The sequence below is a fragment of the Ovis aries genome, chromosome 21 (assembly GCF_016772045.2).
Source record: "Ovis aries strain OAR_USU_Benz2616 breed Rambouillet chromosome 21, ARS-UI_Ramb_v3.0, whole genome shotgun sequence".
Taxonomy (NCBI): Eukaryota; Metazoa; Chordata; class Mammalia; order Artiodactyla; family Bovidae; genus Ovis; species Ovis aries.
In genome coordinates this window covers 8,613,697-8,637,946 of record NC_056074.1, presented here as the reverse complement: position 1 = coordinate 8,637,946, position 24,250 = coordinate 8,613,697, and the positions used below count along the sequence as shown (strand labels likewise).

General features: G+C 50.0%; 1 protein-coding gene across 5 annotated transcripts in view; it reads right to left on the bottom strand.

Annotated features, from left to right (window-relative positions):
• The window catches only part of ME3 (malic enzyme 3), a 224,343-nt gene that overhangs the window by 6,069 nt on the left and 194,024 nt on the right, over nucleotides 1–24,250 (bottom strand). For all 5 annotated transcript variants that reach the window (XM_042238349.2, XM_027959838.2, XM_027959839.2 and 2 more), the window contains 6 exons: nucleotides 19,883–19,992; nucleotides 4,229–4,326; nucleotides 3,841–3,954; nucleotides 1,423–1,528; nucleotides 681–823; nucleotides 45–218 (listed from right to left, as the gene is read on the bottom strand). In XM_042238349.2, coding sequence (XP_042094283.1) covers nucleotides 45–218; nucleotides 681–823; nucleotides 1,423–1,528; nucleotides 3,841–3,954; nucleotides 4,229–4,326; nucleotides 19,883–19,992 — 745 coding nt within the window. The remainder of the gene's footprint in view (nucleotides 1–44; nucleotides 219–680; nucleotides 824–1,422; nucleotides 1,529–3,840; nucleotides 3,955–4,228; nucleotides 4,327–19,882; nucleotides 19,993–24,250) is intronic.

Sequence of the window (24,250 nt, the reverse complement as noted above, 5' to 3'; positions counted from 1 at the left end):
GGTAGGCCCTCCCAGGAGCGCGCAGGAGCAGGGAACACGGATACCTCTGCCGTCAGGAGGAAGATCTCATCCGGGATGTGCCGGATCCCGCCGGCAATGACTCCCAGGGCCACGCCGGGGAACACGTAGGCGTTGTTGCCCTGCCCTGGAAAGAAGGTCCTGCCATCCTCCAGAGTCACGCTTGGAAAAGGACTTCCGCTGGCAAAGATCCCTCGGCCCTGGGGGAGGAAGAGAACCAGAGGCGGAGCTTGGAGACGGGTTGCGGGAGTGATGGTGGCCTAGTCTGTTCTCCCGAACGTTGACCCCTTCTCCGGCTTCTCCCGAGTGCTCGGCGTTCTGCTGCGGGTGCTGAAAGCAGGCCTGTTCATCTGACCGGAAAGCCGAGCTCCCACCGGGCTCCCCGGTGGCCACAAAATCACCGGAAGGGGAAGGTGTGCCTTTCTAACTTGCCACCTCCCCAGAGAGCCAAGCCAGGTGTGCAGAGTCTACCAGTGCCTCGAGTTCTGGTCAAAGCTCTATGTGAGGGGGCCCTGGGCACCAAGGCATAATGGTAAGAGCCGGGGCTTTGGAGCCAGACCTGGGTTTGGGGGCCAGCTCCATTTTTCTCCCCACCCTACTCATAGGGTGACTCATAGTCACTGAGTCCTCTCAGCCTGGGGCAGGAAGCACTCCCCGCTGACCTCGGTGACCCGGTAGCACTTCTCAGCCGTGCACTCGGCCTTGCTGGTGGGGTTGCTCAGGGCAAAGATGATAGGGTGTTCGTGGAAGGAGGCCATGTCCCTCAGGATCTGCTCCGTGAAGGCTCCTGCGATCGCAGCAACACCTACGGGGAGAAGGGGGGTAGTGGGGATGCCTACACTTTATAAACACCCCATTCCTCTCCTGGTGGTGCTGGCAGGCGACTAGATACAGCGCAGAAGGCTCAGGAGTCTTGGGGGGTGTCATCGGCCATGGGGACAACAGAGGATGAGAGAAAAGGGTCTTCCTGCTTGAGCTGGCTGAGACCCCCATTAAGTCCTAAGGGACTACTGGTCTGTCCCAGGCCCCTGGCCAGTGAAGATACACCTGTGAAGGCATTCCTGGCCACTGCCCTTTAGAGTGGGCTGCTCCCCCCAGGAGAGGGGTGATGCCAGGGTCCCCTCCAAGGAGCTCATTTCATCTTGGTCAGAGAGACCAGCCTACGTTTTTCCACTCTATGGAGTAATTCTGCATCATGAAGCCCAGCGTGGTGCCTCCGTTCTATGGTTCACATGCAGCAATACCTCAATAAAACTCAATAACTCAATAAAAGCACTGAATTGGACGTGAGGGGAAAGAGCTGCGTCTCCACGGGTTGCTGAAGCCCCCTGGTTGAGCCTCAGTCTTCACCTGCAAGTCAAGAGAATTAGCTGGGCTGAGCATTGGGCCGCCCCCTCCTCCTACCTATGATGGCTGTGGGCTTCACCAGCCTCACCACCTCCTCCAGGGAGTTCACTTCGGGGTGGTCCTGGGCAAACATCTCCTTTTCATGGTTCAGGTGGCTCCTCCCCTGCAGGGAAAGGAAAAGCACGATGCAGCTGTGGCGATGAGAACCACCGGGTAGGGTGGGGATGTTCCGGAGACTCTCAGAACCTTTCCTGCAGAGCCCTGTGCTTTGGGCTGAGCTGTCAGAAGTGTTGAGGCCCGTCCTCTAGATTGGAACCTGAGGTGGAAGCTAAGGATTTGAAACGTGAATGTTGTGTGTGTGTGTGTTTCTTTAATCGAAACCACATATGGAGAATCCAATAAAGCCTTTCTTTGAGCTGCTTGGGTCGTGGCTTCCTAGGTCAGGACAGAAAGGCTCGGAGGAAACGCCTGAGTCTAACTGAGACTCTTGACCCCGAGACATACAACACACAGGCCCAGTGAGGGATGGGGGCCCAAGGCACCCAGCATCGGGGTGTATTTGATAAGAGCCATTAACCTCCCCACGGGGTAGCAAGGAGTCAGACACACGATGGAGTGACGGAACTGAAACTGAAATTAACCTCTCCAGTGCCTCCCTGGTGGCTCAGATGGTAAAGAATCTGCCTGCAGTGCAGGAGACCCGGGTTTGATCCTTGACTGAGGAAGATCCCCTGGAGGAGGGCATGGCAACCCACTCCAGTATTCTTGCCTGGAGAATCCCATGGACAGAGGAGCCTGGTGGGCTACAGACCATGGGGTCGCAAAGAGTGGGACATGACTGAGCGACTAACACTTTCTCTTTCATTAACCTCCCTATAAATTAGAATAAGCTGGGATCCAGAACTGGCTTGCAATGGCTGGCTGTTCCCAGTGAGCTCGAGATTCTTTCCACTTCTTCCTTTACAAATTTTACTGGAGTCTAGTTTATTTGCAGTGCTGTGTTAGTTTCAGATATACAGCACAGTGATTCAGTCATACATATGCATATATTCATTCTTTCTCAGGTTCATTTCCCATATAGGTTATTACAGAATATTGAGTGGAGTTCCTTGTGCTACACAGTAGGTCCTTGTTGGTTATCTATTTTATACATGGTAGTGTTTGCATGTTAATCCCACGCTCCTAATTTTTCCTTCCCTCCCATATTTCCTTCCCTCCCATATTTCCCCTTTGGTGATGGTAAATTTGTTTTCCAAATCTGTGAATCTGTTTCTGTTTTACAAATAAGTTCATTTTTTATGTGTGTCATATTAAAAAATTAGATTTCACACAGGAGTGATATGTGCTATTTGTCTTCCTCTGTCTGACTTACTTCACATTGTGTTAGATCCCTTCCATGTCTTCACATAGGAGGCAGTGGGTCACAGGCTGGTCAAGGATGACTCCCCTGGGTCAACTGGTCCCATGAGAACCGGAGTGAGAATGGCAGCTCTGACAGACCGTGGAGGAGGGGTGAGCTCAGTTGAGCAAAGTGATAATGAAAGGTGGGCAAGAGGCAAGCGTGGCAGCCTGCACCCACGCCTGGACCACGCTCTGGAAGGCTCTGGGGCAGGAGGCGGGGTCCAGGTCCCGGTCCCCTCCAGTGGAAGTCTGCCCTGAGAGGGTCTGTTGCTGCTTGTGGGGGACTCCACTATTCTTGGCTGAGACCCTCTTGTTCCCATCTCTGTCTTAAAAAAAAAAAAATCTCTCATGGACACATTCTATGTTAGTGGAATTTGGGGAATTAAAACATGGAGCTCCGAGTGAAATCCTAAGGAAGGAGGCCATCCAGCTGGGCCCTCAGCACACTGCAGTCAGAAGCTGGACTGTCTCCCTTACTCAGTCCTTCACCAGTGCCTCAGATATCAATTATGTTCTTATCACATGCTGGACACGGATATCAAGACTTATAGCCTCACGGGGAGGGAGACCAGCAGAGGGGTGCCAGCCCCATAACGTGACAAGTGTAATATCAATACACGAAGGGCAGACAGCAGTTTCCTCTAGGAAACTAACTAAGACCTCGATGCTCAAGGAACACTGCTTGAAGGAGGTGACAGATGGGGCTGAGCGGGCATGTGGCAAGGGAGATGGGCACTCATTCCGGGCAGAGGAACAACATATGCAAAGATGGGGAGGAAAGGGAGCATGTCACTTTGGGACAACTGTGGTTTAATACGGCTGGAGGTGAGTGCAAGACAGGAAGCAGGGAGGTGAGGCTGGGAGCAGGAGGCAGACACACTCACACGCACATTCAAAGCTTTTGGACAAGAGTGTTAAGGCTCCTGCGGGATGAGTCATTTGCTGTGGAGATCAGGACACTGCTGTCCTGCTCTCTATTCTGTCTGAGCAGTTTGCCCCCTGGAAGATCTCCTCCAGTCCCCTTCCGAGAGTTGCAGGTCTCAGGAAACCTGCAGGTCTCCAGACTGACAGTACCTTGACAATGAGGCCCTTGGAGTCCACCATCCAGATCTTCCTTGTGGCCTCTGCTGTGGGTACACCTTCTTTCTCTAGGGCCATGACAAGGAGGTGGGCAATGCCCATGGCTGCCTGCGAGGTGGTGTTCAGACAAAAGGCCAGAGCTACTCAGGATTTATCAGACACTTCGGCAAGATCCTCCCTTCTTCCCCCACTCCTCCCAGGAGGCCTTGTTAAGGCCCCGCCTCGAGATACCCAAATGGTGGGGCCCAGGCGGGTGCAATGATCACCATGCTTCTGGGCTGTTTCCTCTCCTCTGGAGCCCAGAAGGCATCCCCTTGTTTCTCCTCCCCGTATTCTTATTCTCCTTCTGGAGTGACTGTAGAGAGCCCTCGGGGGGACTCACCTCACCAGCACCTTGGAAAACAAACACGTGATTGGAGAGCTTGTTCTTGGTGATCCGCAGAGCAGCCAGGATCCCTGCCACGGCCACAGAGGCTGTGCCTGCAACAGAGTGGACTGAGATGACCGTCTGGCCCCCGGGCCCCACCGCCAAGACCCTTGGCAGAGTTCTCCGTACCTAGAACCTGTGATGGAACAAGCAGCTTTCCCTCGCCCTCACAGAGTCAAGCCTGTAGGCATGCAGGGTGTCCAGCAACTCTCTTTCGCATAATACTCTGCACGCAGGGGTGTGTCATAGCACTCCAGTGCTCCAGAACAGATAGTAACAAATATTGTTGCAATGAAAGAGAGGCAGAGATGCTGAGGGCGCAGATCCTTCAGAAATGAAGGTCTGGGTCATCTTACTAAGGGACACTGGCAAGCCGAGGTCTTGTCTGAGAATAAGCAAACATGGCACGGGAAGAAATAAATAAACACCAACCATGGCTGCACGACTGGTGATAGAAACGAGGGATGTAGTAACCATGCAAAGTTCCTTCCTTGATTATCATGTGATGTAATGGTTCATATTAACTAATTTACTCTCCCTTTTTCTTCCTCTTATAAGTTTTGTTGAAGGTTAATTCAACAATTCAGCCTCTGGATAACAGAGTTTTCAAATGTGACTGAGTTGGAAGAGTAGTTAATCTTGCCCAGATTTGGGTAGTGTGACTATCTCCCAGATATAAATATGTGGATTGAAAAAAAAGTGCACACTGTCAGAGTTGAGAGTTAATGCTTATTTGGGGGCAAAATGAGGACCTTAGCCTGGGAGACAGCCTTTCAAATAGTTCTGGGAACTACTCAGCAGTGATGAGGGGGAGGTCAGTATACATGTGATTTTAGGGAAGAGGGCACTGCAGTCAAGTACACATTTTGGCAGGAAGGCTGCTGCTAGTCACCAGAAGGTTATTCCTGGTCACGAGAAGCAGATGTCTCCACTAATGACTTTATGCTTTTGCAGATATGACAAGATGCAAGAAACTGGGTTCATAAAATCTTCTCCTGAAAATATCTAACTATCTGAAGGCCTGTTCTGCCTGTTTCTCCCAGGGTACAGAGGACCCCATCCCTGTCGCTGCCCTGAACTCCTTTCAGGGTGTGTCGAAGGTTGGTGACTACAGGGGCCAGAGATTTCATTCTTGTTGAAACAGATGATGAGCGACATTCTTTAGCTGGTAAACGAAAGAACTGGGGAGACTGCCTCTCCCCATGTCAGGGAGAAGGTAAGAATGTCTGCACCAGTTGGAAAGATAGTTGCATTTTATTAGGCATTTTGTTAGAATTGTTTATATTGTCATCTGGAAGTATCAATGTGTAGAATGGGTGTGCACTGATGCTGAACATCCAAAAGGGTGGGCTCTGCCAGTTACTGGATAATTGTTGCTCCTTGGTCTGCAAACCACTTTCCAGCCTTACCAGTTGGCTTTATGGCAGGCTATGCCAATAGGGGGTGCCAGGGGGTGACCAAAAGGCTAAATGAGGAGGGAAAGAACACTTTTTTCAGCATCATCCCCACCTGGGAAGATTGCTTGGTAAAATGTAAGACATTCAGTTAAATCTGATTTTTAGATAAACAAGAAATGGTTTTTTTTTAGCATGTGTTCCATGCATTATTACATAAATATTCTAAAAACTTATTTCTCTGAAACTCAAATTTAGCTGATCATCTGCATTTTTGTTTTTGCGAGATCTGGCAACTCCATTGCCTTGGGTTGTTTTTTTTTTTTTTCTCTTACAGCAGCAGTTTGTTCCAGAAGCAGTGGTTAAATTCACTTTGCACTTTGTCCATTACTTCTAGAACTAACCTCATAGCGCTCCCTACCTCATCTTCCCTATGTTACCCCAGCCTATGGGGGTGGTAGCAGGTCCTTAGTATTTCTTCCTGGCTTTTCAGTTCTTTAATGTATAATCCACAAGTCTTTATGTCAAGTTTTCTCTGTTAAAACCACTGATTTGGATGCTGACAGAGTCACAGTAAAGTACCTGCAGCTGGCAATGCTAAGCATTTAGGATGATCAAAGAAAAGGAAATTCAAGCGGGATTGTTTATGGCTGGTTAAAATTATACAAATAAAAAAGAAATCGATATTATCTCTGGCTGGTGAGGGAGGAGGGAAAAGAGTAAAGTCCCAGCCCACATTCCATTCTAAAGAGCTACAACCCTTTTTGGAAAACTATTTCCCAATATAAACCAAGGCATAAAATGTTCTTGCCCTTTGACCTCATGCTTCTACTTTTGGGAATCTATGTATGAAAAAAATCCAAAAGGTATGTTGTAGGGTATTTATGACACTGTCACTTATAACACAGAATGACTGGAAAAAACAAACAATCAACAAAAGAGTGACGTTTAAGTAAATTAGCTAATGTAGACCCTGAGTAGGATATCGCAGCCATTAAAAATGCTCCTTATGATAGCAACATAGAAAATGCCATGAAGTTAGTAACTGACAGCACAGATTATTCAGAGTGCTTTATAAGTCTTAATGTAAAGACATTTAATTGTATCATAATCATCCCTGTTTTACAGACTGGGAAAGTGAGGTATGGAGCAGTTTGCTGAGTTGGCCAAGATCACATAACACAGTGAACTCGGGGAATCAGGCTCTTGGGCTGGTGCTCTTAACCCCTCCTATACGTCACTTAATTAGTTGGAAGGATGTGCAAGCATGCTCAGTCGTGTCCAGCTCTGTACGATCCTACATAGCCCGCCAGGCTCCTCTGTCCATGGGATTGTCCAGGCAAGAATACTGGAGTGTGCTGCCATTTCCTACTCCAGGGACTCTAAATAAACGCATTCACTCGCTGTGGAGATGCCGGGATTGAATCCAGGGCCTCATACATGCAAAGCATGTAATTAGTTGGAAGGAAGAGAACATTAAAACAGTCTACATAACCATGATTCTAACTGTATCAAAATATACACACAGAATCTGGATGGCGCTGTAAAATACTAATGGTTGCAGGGTGAGAATAGGAGTGTATTTTTCATTTCTGTGTCCACTTTTCCATTGGACAGAGAGCAAGTTTTCACCTCATCTAGTTCTATTTCAGGACAGCCTTCTGCCTCCTGAAGAAACGCAATGAAAGAATCCCAAAGAAAGACAATGCTGAAGAGTGTTCAAACTACCGCACAATTGCTCTCATCTCACACACTAGCAAAGTCATGCTCAAAATTCTCCAAGCCAGGCTTCAACAGTACATGAACTGTGAACTTCCAGATGTTCAAGCTGGATTTAGAAAAGGCAGAGGAACCAGAGATCAAATTGCCAACATCAGCTGAATCATCAAAAAGGCAAGAGAGTTCCAGAAAAACATCTACTTTTTATTGACTACGCCAAATTCTGACTGTGTGGATCACAACAAACTGTGGAAAATTCTTAAAGAGATGGGAATACCAGACGACTTTACCTGCCTCCTGAGAAACCTGTATGCAGGTCAAGAGGCAACAGTTAGAACCATATGTGGGACAATAGACTGGTTCCAAATCAGGAAAGGAGTCCGTCACGGCTGTATATTGTCACCCTGCTTATTTAACTTCTATGCAGAGTACATCATGAGAAACGCTGGACTGGAAGAAGCACAGGCTGGAATCAAGATTGCCCGGAGAAATATTAATAACCTCAGATATGCAGATGACACCACCCTTATGGCAGAAAGTGAAGATGAACTAAAGAGCCTCTTGATGAAAGTGAAAGAGGAGAGTGAAAAAGTTGGCCTAAAGCTCAACATTCAGAAAACTAAGATCATGGCATCTGGTCGCATCACTTCATGGGAAATAGATGGGAAACAGTGGAAACAGTGAGAGACTACATTTTTGGGCTCCAAAATCACTGCAGATGGTGATTGCAGCCATGTAACTAAAAGACACTTGCTCCTTGGGAAAAAAGCTATGACCAACCTAGATAGCATATTCAAAAGCAGAGACATTACTTTGCCAACAAAAGTCCATCTAGTCAAAACTATGGTTTTTCCAGTAGTCACGTATGGATGTGAGAGTTGGACTATAAAGACAGCTGAGCGCTGAAGAATTGATGCTTTGGAACTGTGGTGTTGGAGAAGATTCTTGAGAGTCCCTTGGACTGCAAGGAGATCCAATCAGTTCATCCTAAAGGAAATCAGTCCTGAATACTCATTAGAAGGACTGATGCTGAAGCTGAAACTCCAATACTTCGGGCACCTGATGTGAAGAACTGACTCATTGGAAAAGACCCTGATGCTGGGAAAGATTGAAGGCAGGAGAAGGGGACAACAGAGGATGGGACAGTTGGATGGCATCACTGACTCAATGAACATGAGTTTGAGTAGACTGCAGGAGTTGGTGGTGGACAGGGAAGCCTGGCGTGCTGCAGTTCATGGGGTCGCAAAGAGTCAGACACGACTGAGCGAGGGAACCGAACTGAACTGAACTGAACTCTGCCTCCCGAAAGAGATGTACCAAACATAGAACACCAGGTGGCGCCAGAGATATTTCATCAGAGGACCTCTCAAGGACCCTGCCTTCTTGATGGAGCTTGTCCTCCTTGGATGTCAAGTATCTCTGTGGTTAAACCTGCAGGCTGAACAACAGCTTACCTGCAGAAATTCAGTGCTGGATGGAGAGCATGACAGCCAACAATGGTACAGATGAGGAAACTGAGGCCAGAGAAGGACAGTGGCTTCCCCCGTCAGTCACCAAGTAAAGTGTAGCAAAGCAGGAAGTAACGCAGGTAAACCCGGGGTGCTGTTCCTGCCCGCTGCCTGGTCTGTGCAGCTCAGACAGCCTTTCCTGACTCTGGAGTTGAAGGCAGCAGCAGCGGCCTCCTGGGCTTTCCCTGTGCGGAGTGGGGGTGGGGGGGTGAGGGTGGGGGAATGGGGGTGGGGGTGGGGGGGGGGGGGTAGGGGGGGGGGGGGGGGGGGGGGGGAACCTGCGAAGTAGGTGGTAGCGGAGGTGGGGAAGTGAACTTAGGCTGTGGACATAATTGTTCAGCTGTGACTCTGGAAGTGGTGGAAAACACAAAAGCTAGGGAAATCTGATCAAAAAGAGTCGAAAATGTTCAAAGAATACAATGGCAACCTCTCCGAATTGATTGTTCTCACCGTGACCTTGGCTCTGTGCTATGTATATGCTTGCCTGCATTTATTTCTTCATTTATTGTTTACAACAACTCTGGGAAATAGGGACTACTGAGCATTCTTTTTTTTCTCCCAGGCCCCTCTCAGAAATGGAAAGAGAAGTTCAGGAAAATAAAAACAGCCAGGAGAAAAGTGAATTCTCTGACCATTAGGCCTATAAAACCTCTGCCTCCGGTCCGTACACTTCGCCTTTCCTCCTGTTACAGGGATGAATGATCCCTGCTCTTAGCGAAAGCCACCTCCGGGTGTGGACTGGACCCTGCCAGGTATACCTACTCCAGGAGTTTGCTTTGTAATTCTCTTCCTGTTCCTCCTCTGGCATCCTCGACTGCTCCCTTTCTAGTGGACCACTGCCATCAGCATGCAAATACGTCGTCAAGTTGCCATCCTTAGAAACCTCTTCTTGACCCGATGGCGTTGCCACCCCATTTTTTTTGTTGCCGCTGTTGTTTAGTTGCTGAGTTGTGTCCTACTCTTTTGTGACCCCACGGACTATAGCGTGCCAGGCTCCCCTGTCCATGGGGTTTCTCAGGCAAGAATACTGGAGTGGGTTACCGTTTCGTTTTCCAGGGGATCTTCCTGACTCAGAGGGTGAACCCATGTCTCCTGCATTGGCAGGTGGGTTCTTTACCACTGAGCCACCTGGGAAGCCTGTCCTGCCTCTTACTTCCCTTTATAGCCAAGTTCCTTTATAGAGCTTAATATACTCATTGCTGGCTTCCCTGGTGGCTCAGATGGTAAAGAATCTGCCTACAATGCAGCAGACCTGGGGTCGATCCCTGGGTTGGGAAGATCCCCTGGAGAAGGAAATGGCTACCCACTCCAGTATTCTTGCCTGGGGAATCCCATGGACAGAGGAGCCTGGTGGGCTACAGTGGATGGAGTTGCAAAGAGTCAGACACGACTGGGCAACCAACACTTTCATACTCATGGTCTGCATTTCCTTGCTTCTTGGTCTCCCTGAAACCCAGTCCCATCCAGCGAATCTCCTGTCTTGATGCCACCAGTTCCTCCCCCTTGTCAAGCTCAGTGTCAGTCCTCAGCCCCGCTGCTCCCTGACTTTTCATTATCATTTGACACTGGTGTTCATTCTTTCCTATGGGAAACTCTGCACGTGGCTTCTGGAACCTCATGGTCAGTGGCTCCCTTGCTGGCTACTTCTCATTCTCCTTTCTGGGATCTTCCTCCAAGGACATCCTCCGAAGAGGCCAGTGACCCTAATCACAGTCGAGAACTCAAGAGGGAAAACAGCAGTTCTCAAATCCTGTGTTAGAAAGTTTGGCAAATAAAGTCATCTCCATCATTAACTTTCATTTAAGTTTCATAAAGTTTCATTAAAGTTAATGAGGAGGAGGAGGAGGGTCTTGAGTTATGCAGTAAGGGTTTAAAAGCAGAGAGGAAGGAAGCTGCTTAGCTTTCTGGAATCAATCACCTAGAGAAGCCCGGGGGTCCAGGGTAACATCGCTTGCACCCACACACGCCACGGGCAGCTGAAGGCATGGTTGTTTGTTCCTTGTTCATGATGAAAGAAAAACAAATTTTCCTTTTCAGAGGGAGCTTTCCATAATTGCACTTCCCGCAAACTGAGTACTAGAGGTTGTAGGTACAGAAAACAGCATAGAAGGACAAGCTGAAAATGTAGTTGCTATTGGGCTTTTAACAGTCACTTTTAAATTTTATTTATTTTTAATTTTTAATTAATTGTCACTTTTGACAAAGTTGAAGAAGGTTCTATCCTAAACCATGGGTTATCAGAGAAAAGGGGAAGAACTGGCTATGTCTCAGGTGAGATGAGGCTGCCATCTTGGGCAATGAGGACAGGGAGTTGGGCTCTGCCAGAGTGTGGCCAAGGGGCCTGGAGGCTTGGAGCCGGGGCACTGGGAGGCCTCTTGAATAAGGTTGGGCCCACTTTCACAAGTGGGCTGGTCACCTTCTGGTGGCTCAGATGGTAAAGAATCCGCCTGCAGTGCGGGAGAGCTGGGTTTGATCCCTGGGTTGGGAAGATCCCCTGGAGAAGGGAAAGGCTACCCACTCCAGTATTCTGGCCTGGAGAATTCCATGGACAGAGGAGCCTGGTGGGCTACAGCCCATAGGGTTGCAAAGAGTCGGACACGACTGAGTGATTTTCAGTAGGGGGAGAGGCAGCAGACCCCTGAGAGCTGGAAACAGCCCCCCAGTGTCCTGGAAACAGGGCAGAGCAGCTGGACGGACGTCAGAGCTGGGCCGTTCTTCCCGCTCTGCCCCTTTCCCTCCGTCCCCGCACCTGAGTCCGGGGTATTTTGCAATATTGTGCCAAGTGGGTGACCATTGCCCAATGTCACTCCTGGGCTCCTGGTGAAGGGTGGGGTCATCTTGGGGGCTGTGGAACAGGTTTGGCCCTGGGTGGGGTATCCTGGTGGGGGGCGGCGCTGAGGTTTGAGTCTTAAGGACAAAGAGAAATTGGCCAAGAGCAGAAAAGAGTTCCAGGCAGAGGGACCAGCACATTCAGAATTGAAGAGCGGGCATAAAACCCATGGAACTGAAGAATTCAGTGGGCTGCAGAAACAGGGTGGGTGCGGAGAGTGGAGAGAGGTGAGGTGGAACCCGCCTCGCTTCTCAGCTCCCCCTGTCCTGCGCTCACACTGGTCCTCACCCCGCTCCCATCAAAGCCGCTCTGTTTCAACCCTCCCTCCCTCCCACCCTTATGTGTTGCGAGCCTGCGGTGCACCAGGCGTTTCAGTACTTGGTACCGGAACCGTCTCCGGTTACATGCCTGTTCCTGCCTCTACATCACTACAGCCCTTACGATAACCTGGGTGCCATAAACAGAGGGAGTGGCAGTGGGAACATTTAACAGCGGATCGGCAGAGTGTATGTCCAGCCAGGACTGATGCTCACCTTAGCAAAGCATCCTGGTCTTTCTGGCAGTACTGGCTGAGTGCCTTTCGTGACTGTCAATACGATCATGTTCCTCTTACAGGTAAGGAAAAGAAGACTGTGAGGAGTTAAGCCACTTGGCCAAAGTCCCAAAGCAGAAATCCCAAAGTTGGGGATTTTGACCTAGGCTTGTCTTGGAAATACAGCTCAGGGGTAGAGCATCTGACGGCAGACCCAGGCTTGTCTGAATCCAGCATCTGACGGTTAAGCACCCGGGCTCACAGATGAAAATTTGAAAGCATGAGGGCTGACAGTGGCCTGGCACACACTGCAGGCCCCCTGAGCTGCCGTCTGCTCTCAGGAACGAGGCAGGTCTTGAGGGCAAGGAAGGTCCAAGGAGGCCTGGCGGGGCGGGGGTACTTTCTGGAGCTGACAAGCCAGCCAGCTTTCCTGGGTCCATGCGGGCAGCCAGCCATGGGGCCTGGAGCCCGCGCTCACCAGGCCAGCAGCCTCCTGGAGCTGGCTTCTTGGGAAGGACACAGCTGGTGAGTCCCCCGGGCGTGACCATTCCTATCGCTTTTCTCCTTCCAGGTCTCTGTCCTCTGCTAGGAGTAGGGACGCTTCTCTGATCCCAGCTGAAACAACAAAAGTCACCTGAGCCTCTGCCTTTTCCAGAAATTCCTGACGAGGCTGCCAGCGAATGAGTCAATGCTGGGGAGGCCGTGCTTGCTGAGAACCAGCCCGGTGGGAGGAGGCCTTCCACCAGCCCGAGCGCCCTGCTTGCTGAGAACCAGCCTGGCTGGAGGAGGCCTTCCACCAGCCTGAGCGGGAGCAGGCTGGAGCAGACATGCAGCCCTGGGGGGCCCTTGACCCTCCAGTGCTGGGGCTCCAGATGCCCCGCCGTGGGGTTGGCCACGTGGGCTTGGTGACTCCCAGGAGGGTGGAGCAGAGGACTGGCTAGGAGATGGCTCGAATCTTCTGCTCAGCACCAAGCATGGCCCTGCCCTCCTGGAGGGTGGACCCTATGGCCTTTACTCATATCTTTTCTTATTCCACGGAGGACGTGAGGCTGAGCTGCTGTTCCTTTTGTTGACTTAAAAAAATATTCACGACTTAAAAGTTGGGAGTCAGGTTTTATCTGATGGGAATTTTTAGGACTTCAAGCCTGGGAAGACAGCATCTCACTCAACTATCCCTGAGAGAACTGCTCTGAGGAGTTCTCTGAGGAGTGAGGGGTCAGAGGGGGAGAGGAGCCAGGTTACCTAGAAATTTGCAACAAAGGGGAGGTAATCTGAACGTCAAAAGTATTTTTGTGAATTCAAGAAAACCAGGGTTCCCTTTTCTCCACAGCCTCTCCAGCATTTATCACTTGTAGACTTTTGGATAGCAGCCATTCTGACTGGTGTGAAATGGTACCTCATTGTGGTTTTGATTTGCATTTCTGATAATGAGTGATGTTGAGCATGTTTTCATGCATTTGTTAGCCATCTGTATGTCTTCTTTGGAGAAATGTCTGTTTAGTTCTTTGCCCCACTTTTTGACTGGGTCTTTTATTTTTCTGGAATTGAGCTTCAGGAGTTGCTTGTATATTTTTGAGATTAATTCTTTGTCCGTTGCTTCGCTTGCTATTATTCTCTCCCATTCTGAAGGCTGTCTTTTCACCTTGCTTATAGTTTCCTTTGTTGTGCAGAAGCTTTTAATTTTAATTAGGTCTCATTTATTTATTTTTGCTTTTATTTCCGATATTCTGGGAGGTGGGTCATAGAGGATCCTGTTGTGGTTTATGTCAGAGAGTGTTTTGCCTATGTTTTCCTCTAGGAGTTTAATAGTTTCTGGTCTTACGAATGCAAACTAGTACAGCCACTATGGAGAACAGTGTGGAGAGTCCTTAAAAAACTGGAAATAGAACTGCCATATGACCCAGCAATCCCACTGCTGGGCATACACACCAAGGAAACCAGAATTGAAAAAGACACGTGTACCCCAATGTTCATCGCAGCACTATTTATAATAGCCAGGAATGGAAGCAACCTAGATGTCCATCAGCAGATGAATGGATAAGAAAGCTGTGGTACATATACACAATGGAGTATTGCCCAGCCATTAAGAAGAATACATTTGAATCAGTTCTAATGAGGTGGATGAAACTGGAGCCTATTATACAGAGTGAAGTAAGCCAGAAAGAAAAACACCAATACAGTGTACTAATGCATATATATGGAATTTAGAAAGGTGGTAATAATAACCCTGTGTGCGAGACAGCAAAAGAGACACAGATGTATAGAACAGTCTTTTAGACTCTGCGGGAGAGGGTGAGGGTGGGATGATTTGGGAGAATGGCATTGAAACATGTATATTATCATATGTGAAATGGATCACCAGTCCAGGTTCGATGCATGAGACAGGATGCTTGGGGCTGGTGCGCTGGGATGACCCTGAGGGATGGGATGCAGAGAGAGGTGGGAGGGGAGTTCAGGATGGGGAACACGTGTACACCCATGGCAGATTCAAGTCAATGTATGGCAAAACTAATACAACATTGTAAAGTAAAATAAATAAGTTAATAAATTTAAAAAAAAAAGAAAGAAAACCAGGTATCTCAGGTTAAGGAATTTAGCACTTTCCTGTGTATGGAAAGGTGTAAGAGTCTGGGCTCCTTGAAGCCATTCCTGTCACACGTATCTCAGCTGTGGGGCCAGGATCCCGCGTTTTTCCACATCCTGAGCTCCCTTGAGCTCACTGTAGGGAGTGCTGCAGTCTGACGGCTGCGAGAGTAGCCTTCTCATTCCTGAGTGCCCTTGGCTGCTGCTGCTGCTAAGACGCTTCAGTCATGTCCAACTCTGTGCAACCCCATAGACGGCAGCCCACCAGGTTCCTCCGTCCCTGGGATTCTCCAGGCAAGAACACTGGAGTGAGTTGCTGTTTCCTTCTCCCCCTGAGTGCCCTTAGGGCTCACCAGTTGACCCTGGAGGACTGCTGCTGCATTTGCTAATGACTGTGACATCCTTGTTTACTGATGTGGCAGAAAACATTCCACTTCTCAATTTCACATGGGCAGCCTGGTTCCAGCCCCCGCCTTTATGGGATTCAGAAGATTCTGACCACGCATCCTGCTAGGGGCCTGTCCCCAGTGACCACATGGGATACGGCTGTGGTGTTGGTTTACCACGGGGATTCCTCCCATCCTCCCTCCCCACTTTCTCCCAACCCTCTCCAATTCTGTGCACGCAGGCACCCTTTCTATTTTTGAATAGATGCTTTTCAACTGTGGTGTTGGAGAAGACTCTCGAGAGTCCCTTGGACTGCAAGGAGATGCAACCAGTCTATCCTAAAGGAGATCGGTCCTGGGTGTTCATTGGAAGGACTGATGCTGAAGCTGAAACTCCAATACTTTGGCCACCTGATGCGAAGAACTGACTCATTGGAAAAGACCCTGATGCTGGGAAAGATTGAAGGTGGGAGGAGAAGGGGACGACAGAGGATGAGATGGTTGGATGGCATCACCAACTCAATGGACATGGGTTTGGGTAAACTCCGGGAGTTGGTGATGGACCGGGAGGCCTGGCGTGCTGCAGTCCATGGGGTCGCAAAGAGTTGGACGTGACTGAGCGAGTGAACTGAACTGATGTAGTTAGAGGTTTCTTTTTGCTTTTTATTTGCAAGGAAAGGGGGTCAATTCTTCCACGTTGTCCCATTAGCCCTGGACTCCTCACTAGTCTCTAACTGCCCATTCAGCAGTGAGAGTGCACAGCACAGGCTTCCGGTCCTGGCCCATCACTCCCCAGCTGGTGACTGAGTGAGCCCTTCCCTTTCCCCAGGCCCCCTGCTGGGGTGTGGGGACTGTGAGCCTCAAAAAGAGTGGATGGAGGAGGTGAAGAGAGCAGTGACAACCACACTGATGTGGGGTTTGGAACGTAATCCTTGGCAAAGAGGCTTTCCACCTCACCCACGGGGGCACAGGCAGCCTGACTGCTTGGAGAGACAGTGCAGAATTCTGGGTGAGAAATAATTAGGTTCTACCTACCGGATGGGCTTCCCAAGTGGCACTAGTGTTAAAGAACCCACCTGCCAATGCAGGAGATAAAAGAGACGTGGGTTCCATACCTGCGTCGGGAAGATCCCCTGGGGGAGGACACGGCAACCTACTCCAGTATATTTGCCTGGAGAATCCCATGGACAGAGGAGCCTGGTGGGCTGCAGTCCATGGCGTCACAAAGAGTCAGATACAACTGAAGCGACTTAGCATGCATGCATGCACCTGCTGAATGCACAGGGAGCTCTAGTCAATGCTTTATGGTGATCTAGGGAAGGAAATCCAAAAAAGAGGGACTATATTGGCTCAGGTGGTAAAGGATCTTCCTGTAATGTAACAGGCCAGGGTTGGATCCCAGGGTCAGGAAGATCCCCTGCAGAAGGAAGTGGCTACCCACTCCAGTATTCTGGCCTGGAGGATTCCATGGAAAGAGGAACCTGGAGGGCTACAGTCCACGGGGTCGCAGAGTCGGACACAACTGAGCAACTGCGCACACAGCACAGTCCTGGCTTTATGTCAGGCTGCGGGACCTGGAGCAACACACTCACCAGTGCCGTGGACAACGATGTCCGTTCGCCCTGCAGACGGAAGGCGGGTGAGCCAAGGGAGCTGTGAGGCTGTGTGGACGGAAAACCCTCTTGGAACCTAAAGCTCTGTGTGTGTCTGCACACCTGGAGCCAGCTTCCCCAGCTGCACTTGCCCATGATGGCTTGTGTTCCACTTCCACCCTCCGGCCTGGGCAGCCAGGGGCTCAGGAGGATGATGGCTGTCCTGCTGCCAACTCTTGGGCGAGGGTGTGACCTGGGAGCCGGTCAGGAGCTGGCAGGCAGGTGTTTCCTCCAGGGCTGCAGGCACGCCCTACCTGCTGGGCCAGCAGCGAGGGGACCACTGTTTCCGGACTGCGCCGTGTCTGCACAGCGCCCCGCTTGTCCAGGGGAGGCCGGGCTGGCACCACCAATGCCTGTCCCCGACCTGGGGATGGAGTGGTGACAGGCTAGGGGTGGGGTCAGCATGCCCCAGCGTTTCCTTTCCGGGCTCCTCTCTGGACACCTGCTCTTCCGGCATCCTGCGTGTGTACTCACATTTTGGGTTTTTTTGCTCGTTGGGTCTTTGTTGCAGTGCTCGGGCTTTTTCTGGTTGCGGGGAGCGGGGGCCACCCTTGAGCGGCAGTGCGTGGGCCTTTTCTGGTTGCGGAGAGCAGGGGCTACCCTTGAGCGGCAGTGCGCGGGCTTTCTCTGGTTGCAGGGAGCGGGGGCTACTCGAGCTGCAGTGCGCGGGCTTTTTCTGGTTGCGGGGAGCGGGAGCCACTCTTGAGCGGCAGTGCGCGGGCCTTTTCTGGTTGTGGGGAGCGGGGGCCACCCTTGAGCGGCAGTGCACGGGCTTCTATTGGGCAGCAGGGCTCTAGGGTACAGGCAGTCGCCCCATGTGGGCTTGGTCCGTAGTTTCGGCTTGCGGATTCCAGAACACAGGCTCAATAGTTGTGGCGCACAGGGTTAGTTGGGCACATGGGATGCTCCTGGACCAGGGATCAAACTAGTGTCCCTCGGATTGCGAGGCGGATTCTTAACCCCTGGACCGCCAGTGAAGCATGCGTGACCACCATAGTTTCATCTGAACTATGCTAATCTGCCTCTTAAAAATGTATGAAAGTGAAAAAGTGAAAGTGTTAGTTGCTCAGTCATGTCTGATTCTTTGCGACCTCATGGACTGTAGCCTGCCAATCTCCTCTGTCCATGGGATTCTCCAGGTAAGAATCCTGGAGTGGGTTGCCATTCATTTCCTTCTCCAGGGGATCTTCCCAACCCAGGGATTGAACCTGGGTCTCCTACATTGTAGGCAGATTCTTTACTATCTGAACCACCAGAGAAGCCCCCTCAAAATATGGAACGCCTCACGCATTTGCATGTCATTCTTGACCAATGCAAAAAAAAAAGATCATATATCATATTTCTTTAGCCTTCAGTGGGGACCACAGGGAAGGAAGAGGCATTTGATTTTGTGATATGAGTACAAAATCTGGGTGGGGGATTATAAACTTGGAATTCAGAGTCCAAATGCCTGGTTTCAAATTTCAGCTCTACACTTACTGGCTATGAACATGAGTTACTCTGTCTGTGCTTCTGTCATTTCATTTACAAGACAGGGTTGGTAATACGTGGTAGGATTAACGTGTAAAGTGCTTAGAACCATGCTTGATGTATAATTAAGATTCGGCTCTAATCCTTAGCTATTTCTGACTAGTCTTGAATCCACCTCGGTTTCTCTCTAACTCTAGTACTTTGGCCACCTCATGCGAAGAATTGACTCATTGGAAAAGACTCTGATGCTGGGAGGGATTAGGGGCAGGAGGAGAAGGGGACGACAGAGGATGAGATGGCTGGACGGCATCACTGACTCGATAGATGTGAGTTTGAGTGAACTCTGGGAGCTGGCGATGGACAGGGAGGCCTGGCGTGCTGCAATTCATGGGGTCACAAAGAGTCGGACACGGCTGAGCGACTGAACTGAACTGAACTGAGGTTTCTCTGTCTCACTTGGAGAAAAGTTGGGACCTCTTTGGACCTCATCTGCAAGATGCTGGCCCATCTTTAAGTCCCAGGGACCAATACCTGTCCCCTACCAACTTGTTCATATTACCTGACATTTGAAAAGTTCCTCAGTTTGAAAACACCTTGCTTGCCCAACTTCATTTGTTAAATAATAACCTACAAGTCATCAAGGTTTCCATCAGGCCTCATAAAATACTAGGAACAGCTGGCCATTCTCCTTACTGAGAAATCCTGGATGAGGTGAGATAAGGCCTGAGGGACCACCCCTCCCACTCCAGTCACATGCTGGCCTTGCCACAGCAGGAAGCAAGTGCCTTCAGATACTTCTAGCTCACTGAACAGGGCACCAAGCTGACTCTGAATGAGAAGATGCTCTTGGAGTGTTCCAGGGCTCTGGTTATCACTGTGAGAGGCACTTATTCCAGCCAAGTTAAATTGCTGGTGTTTAGTCACTAAGCTGTGCCCGACTCTTTGCAACCCCATGGATTGCAGTCCACCAGGCTCCTCTGTCCATGGGATTTCCCAGATAAGAATACTGGAGTGGGTTGCTATTTCCCCCTCCAGGAGATCTTCCTGATCCAGGGGTTGAACTTGCCTCTCCTGCTTGGCAGGCAGATTCTTTACCACTGAGCACAGGGGAAGCCCCCAGCCAAGTTAAGGGAAGGCCTTATCCTGCTTCCCTGACAGTGATACACCTTGTGTTCAGAAACTCCAAGAGTGAGTTGTGGCTGGGGAAGGCCATTTTTATGGTGGCTGATGCTAATCATAGCATTGTTGAAAATATCTTTCGTGTCCCTAATCACCTAATTCTTGTTTTCCTCTGAAACAGTAATGTTGTACATTTTACAGATGAGGAAACTGAGGCTTAGCAAAGTTAGAGGATGTGCCGAAGGTCACAGAGCTAAGAATTGGCCAAGTGGGAGTCAAATCTAGGTATACTGCTCTGTTTTCAACAGCTGCTGGCAGTAAACTGGCTCTCAGGGGGCCCTGCCCCACCCTGGCAACCAGGTGAGCCTTGTGAGGCCTCCACCCGAGCGGCTTTGTCAGGCTGGGTGGAAACCTACCTTGGATGTCATCGTTGAACATGCAGTACTTGCCGCGGTATTTGTTGAGAAGGCGGAAGGCGTTGGCATTGGCAAAGTCCTCAAACTGGATGAGGCAGTTTATTCCAAACCTGTGGGGAGGGAGAGGAAGGGGCACGTGATTGCCTCCTCGAGCTGGTCCCTGGCAGATGTCAGCCTGCCCTGGGGAGGGGGAGGTGCAGGCCAGGGGCTGAGGGCACGGCTCACTCTCGCGGTGTGTGCCACGTGGCGGGCTCCTGGACTTCTGGCTCTGCCCACCCCACTAGGGAGGAGGATGGGGAAGGCAGAGGGTATGTATGGAACCAGCTGGAGGCCAGCCAAGCCCATATCATTGTCTCTAATGTGGGCTGGTGGGCTTCCCTGGTGGCTCAGTGGTAAAGAATCCGCCTGCCAATGCAGGAGACACGGGTTTGATCCCTGGGTCGGGAAGATCCCCTGGAGGAGGAAATGGCAACCTACTCCAGGATTCTTGCCTAGAGAATCCCATGGACAGAGCAGCCAGCCTGGCAGGCTACACTCCATGGGACTGCAAAGAGTCAGACACGTTTGAACGACTAAGCATGCTGCCTTATTTAAAATCTACACTAGAACTGCCTCGTAGGTTTCAAGGTTAGAAAGAAGGTTGTGTTTCCTAAAAAATGACTGGCCTGGTGACCCGTGCTTCCTGTTAGCGCTGTGTGTCAGGAAGCCGAGAGCTGACTTCTGCCCTTTATGGCCGGTTCCGTCAGCCGGGGCTCCCTGCACGTGCCTTCTCCTGACTCCATTCTGGCTCTTGGATCCTGCTTTTTTGCGTTGTATTGTGTCTTCTTGGAGTCTTTCTGGACGCAAGTGTGATGTGAATTATTAAAAATGACTTAATCCATGAGCCAAAAGAGATGTCATCTCGTGGGTCAATTTGTGACTGACAGCATCTGCAGTCATGTTCATTGAGAAAAAAATGCCCTGACTGATCTGTATTGGGGTGTCTGGGCACGAGGGCAGGAGAAATGCCTGCTAGTCCCAGTCATGTGAACTGGAGGCCTGGGATCAGCTTGGGACCAGCTGTGGAAAGAAAGACGTCTGCCCTTGCAGCTGGGCACACGTGGTGGGCGTCCTGTGCTGTGGAGGCGTGTGTCTGATGAGGCTGGGGGCTGTGCAGGGGGCGGAACACCGAAGTGGCCCAGAACACACTGTTTCTAACCTCAGAATTCTGTGCATGGCTTATCCTTCTTTTTTTTTTTTTTCAGAATATTTACCCACTTTATTAAGGAAATGGCAACCCACTCCAGTGTTCTTGCCTGGAGAATCCCAGGGACGGGGGAGCCTGGTGGGCTGCCATTTATGGGGTCGCACAGAGTCGGACACAACTGAAGTGACTTAGCAGTTATTAACACATTGTGATTTCTCTACATTTTATCATGCATGCTCAGTTGCTTCAGTCGAGTCCAACTCTTTGTGACCCCATGGACTGTAGCCCGTCAGGCTCCTCTGTCCATGGGATTCTCCAGGCAAGAATACTGGAGTGGGTTGCCATGCCTCCTCCAGGGGATCTTCCCGACCCAGGGATCGAACTCGTGTCTCTTGCTACATTTGTGGGCGACTTCTCCAGCACTACCACCACCTGGGAAGCCCACATTTTACCATCTTACGCAGAAAATACTGGAAATACAAGCTCCTTTGTAAAACCAAAGACAAACATTGAATCCAAAGATAAGCTATGCTTTACACAATAGACCCTTATCCTGTGGCTAGTATTAAATCTTAAATACCTACTCTTTTGTTAAAATGATTAACCTACATACTCCTTAATTACATCCGCATTATAAGCACCAGTAATTTTCAGAAACTGTTTCTAGAGGCTTGTTCTAAAAGGAGGTGCACAACCAGAAAAGGGAGAAAGCAAAAATAAGCACAGTAGAAATGCGTGCTCCTACCGCGGTGCTTCCAGAAGCTTAGTGAGTCAGGGCTGTTGATGGGGGGTCTGGAGACAGGTTCATGTTACTGAGCTGAAATGGAGAGGCGGTCACTTGCCACAGTCCGTCAGGAGGGTCAGGAGGCTGGCGGGCCTGACCTGGCGCGGCCACTGCGACCGAGTGGTCTTATGCCTGTCACTTCTGTGTTATGCCTCAGCTTCCCCTCGACAGGCACCATAATACCCATCTGGCCAACTCTGGTGGGCTGTTGTGAGGGTTCAAAGCTGGGGGTGATTTTTTATTCGCTCACTTTTGGCCGTGGTGGGTCTTTGCTGCTCTTTTGGCTGTGTTGGGTCTAGTTGCGGTGGGCGGGGGCTTCTCTAGTCGGCGTTCGGGCATCACACTGTGCGGGCCTCTCCTGTTGCAGAGCGCGGGGTCTGCAGCCCAGGCGCGGGGTCTGCAGCCCAGGCCCGGCGGCTGTGGCACTCAGGCTCGGCTTCCGCATAGCACGTGGGATCTTCCCGGACCGGGGATCGCACCCGTGTCTCCTGCACTGGGAGGCAGATTCTTAACCACTGAGCCACCAGGGGAGCCCTGGGGGCGATTTTTGCCTTTTTATTAATTTTTTTTGATCTTTGGCCACACTATGCGACTGGCAGGATCTCGGTTTCCCGAGCGGGAACTGAAGTCCCTGTAGGCGATTTTTACATTGTAAGGTGCTAAACGTGTGTCACCCTGACCACAATTCTTATTTCCCGTCACAGAGCAAGTGCTGGTGGGGGCAGGGGTGGGGAGCTAGCCACGTCTCCTGACTCACCATCCCTCTTCTCCTTGTACAATGAGTATAAATGGTTTTTTCAAAAAAAGCCCTTTGCTGCATAATTATAATGCTATACTCACCAAACCAAAATTTACTGTGAATTTTTGCTCAGGGTGTGAATTTCAAGTATTTGGATGGGGACTGGGGAACAGAATGTCTTTGGTGGCTGGTGACATTTTGATATATAGCGTCCTCACAAGACTCCCAGTGTTGCTCCCCCACTAGCCTGGAGCTAAAATGCCGAAAAGGTCAAACGGCGAAATACTGTGATGCATGTTCTCCTTTCTCGCCCATCTCTCTTTCACACACACAAACACAATCTGACCTTTAAGCAACGCCCCTCTTAGGTTAAAAAAATAAGGCAAGGATTAGAAATAAATGCCTGGGTTCAGTACATTATTCCTCTTTCATGTCAGATTCAGTGTCACATAAAAGAATCTTCCCAGGCAGTAATCTGATGAGATATAGGGTAAAATCTCATTTATTCAGGTCACTTTAATCTAACTTGGAATTGGGCAAAAGGCTATGTGAATTGCCCAGCCAGTAAACTGGTTTCAGAGTTCCCGGACCTCCTTGGATTTAAGGGCCTCCAGGGACCCTGTCCACCGAGGATACCATCCCCATGGCTGCTCCCTGGACCTTCGTCACCAGGAGCGACTTCCACACTGCCTGGATCAGCCTCTGACCACGGCCTTTCCTCCCGCCTCGCTCACTGCCACTATGCCTGTTCTTCATCTCCAGTGAGACCTGTGGACCTGTCACCATTTCCCCCCAGTCCTTCAGTAGTTGCGGCACATAGGGTTAGTCACTGCGCGGTATGGGGGAATCTTAGTTGCCTCACCAAGGATCGAACCTGCGTTCCCCCACATTGCAAGGCGGATTCTTAACCACGGAAACATCAGGGAAGTCCCCTGCCAAATCGTGAAACTGATTAAAAGCCAATTAAGAACAAATATACAGTTTCAAAGTGAAGATTTAAAAAGCTTAAGAGGCAAAAGCACTTCTCTCAATTCCTCCATGTAGATCCAAATACCGGTAATGAATGGACCATCACACCAATTTCAATGTTAATGATAATATTCATTAAAATATTTCTACCAACAGCAGCAGTAACAAAAACAACTAATGGTTAACAGATGGAGCTGGGCATCTGGTTGAGTTCTTTAGAAGGGAAGGTGGAAGGTGAAGTCACTCAGTCGTGTCCGACTCTTGCGACCCCGTGGACTTCTCCAGGCTTCTCCGTCCATGGGATTCTCCAAGCAAGAATACTGGAATGGGTTACCATTTCCTTCTCCAGGGGATCTTCCCGACCCAGGGATCGAACCCGGGTCTCTTGCATTGGAGGCAGACGCTTTAACCTCTGAGCTACCAGGGAAGCCCTCTTTAGAAGCATTATCTCAACTAATCTTCCCATGACTATATGTGGTAAGTGTCCTTTCAGAGAAGCAACTCTGAGCTACAGGATGGTCAGTTACTTGCCCCAAGGCTATTTATTCTCCTGCAATTGAAAAGTGGTGGAGCTGCAATCTGAACCTGGCTCTGTCTGACTCCAGAACTTAGTTTAGATTTCACAGCAATATGATTTTTGTAAAAGATAAAGTAGATGTTAGATTTCTTTGGACACTGAACTGGGAAACA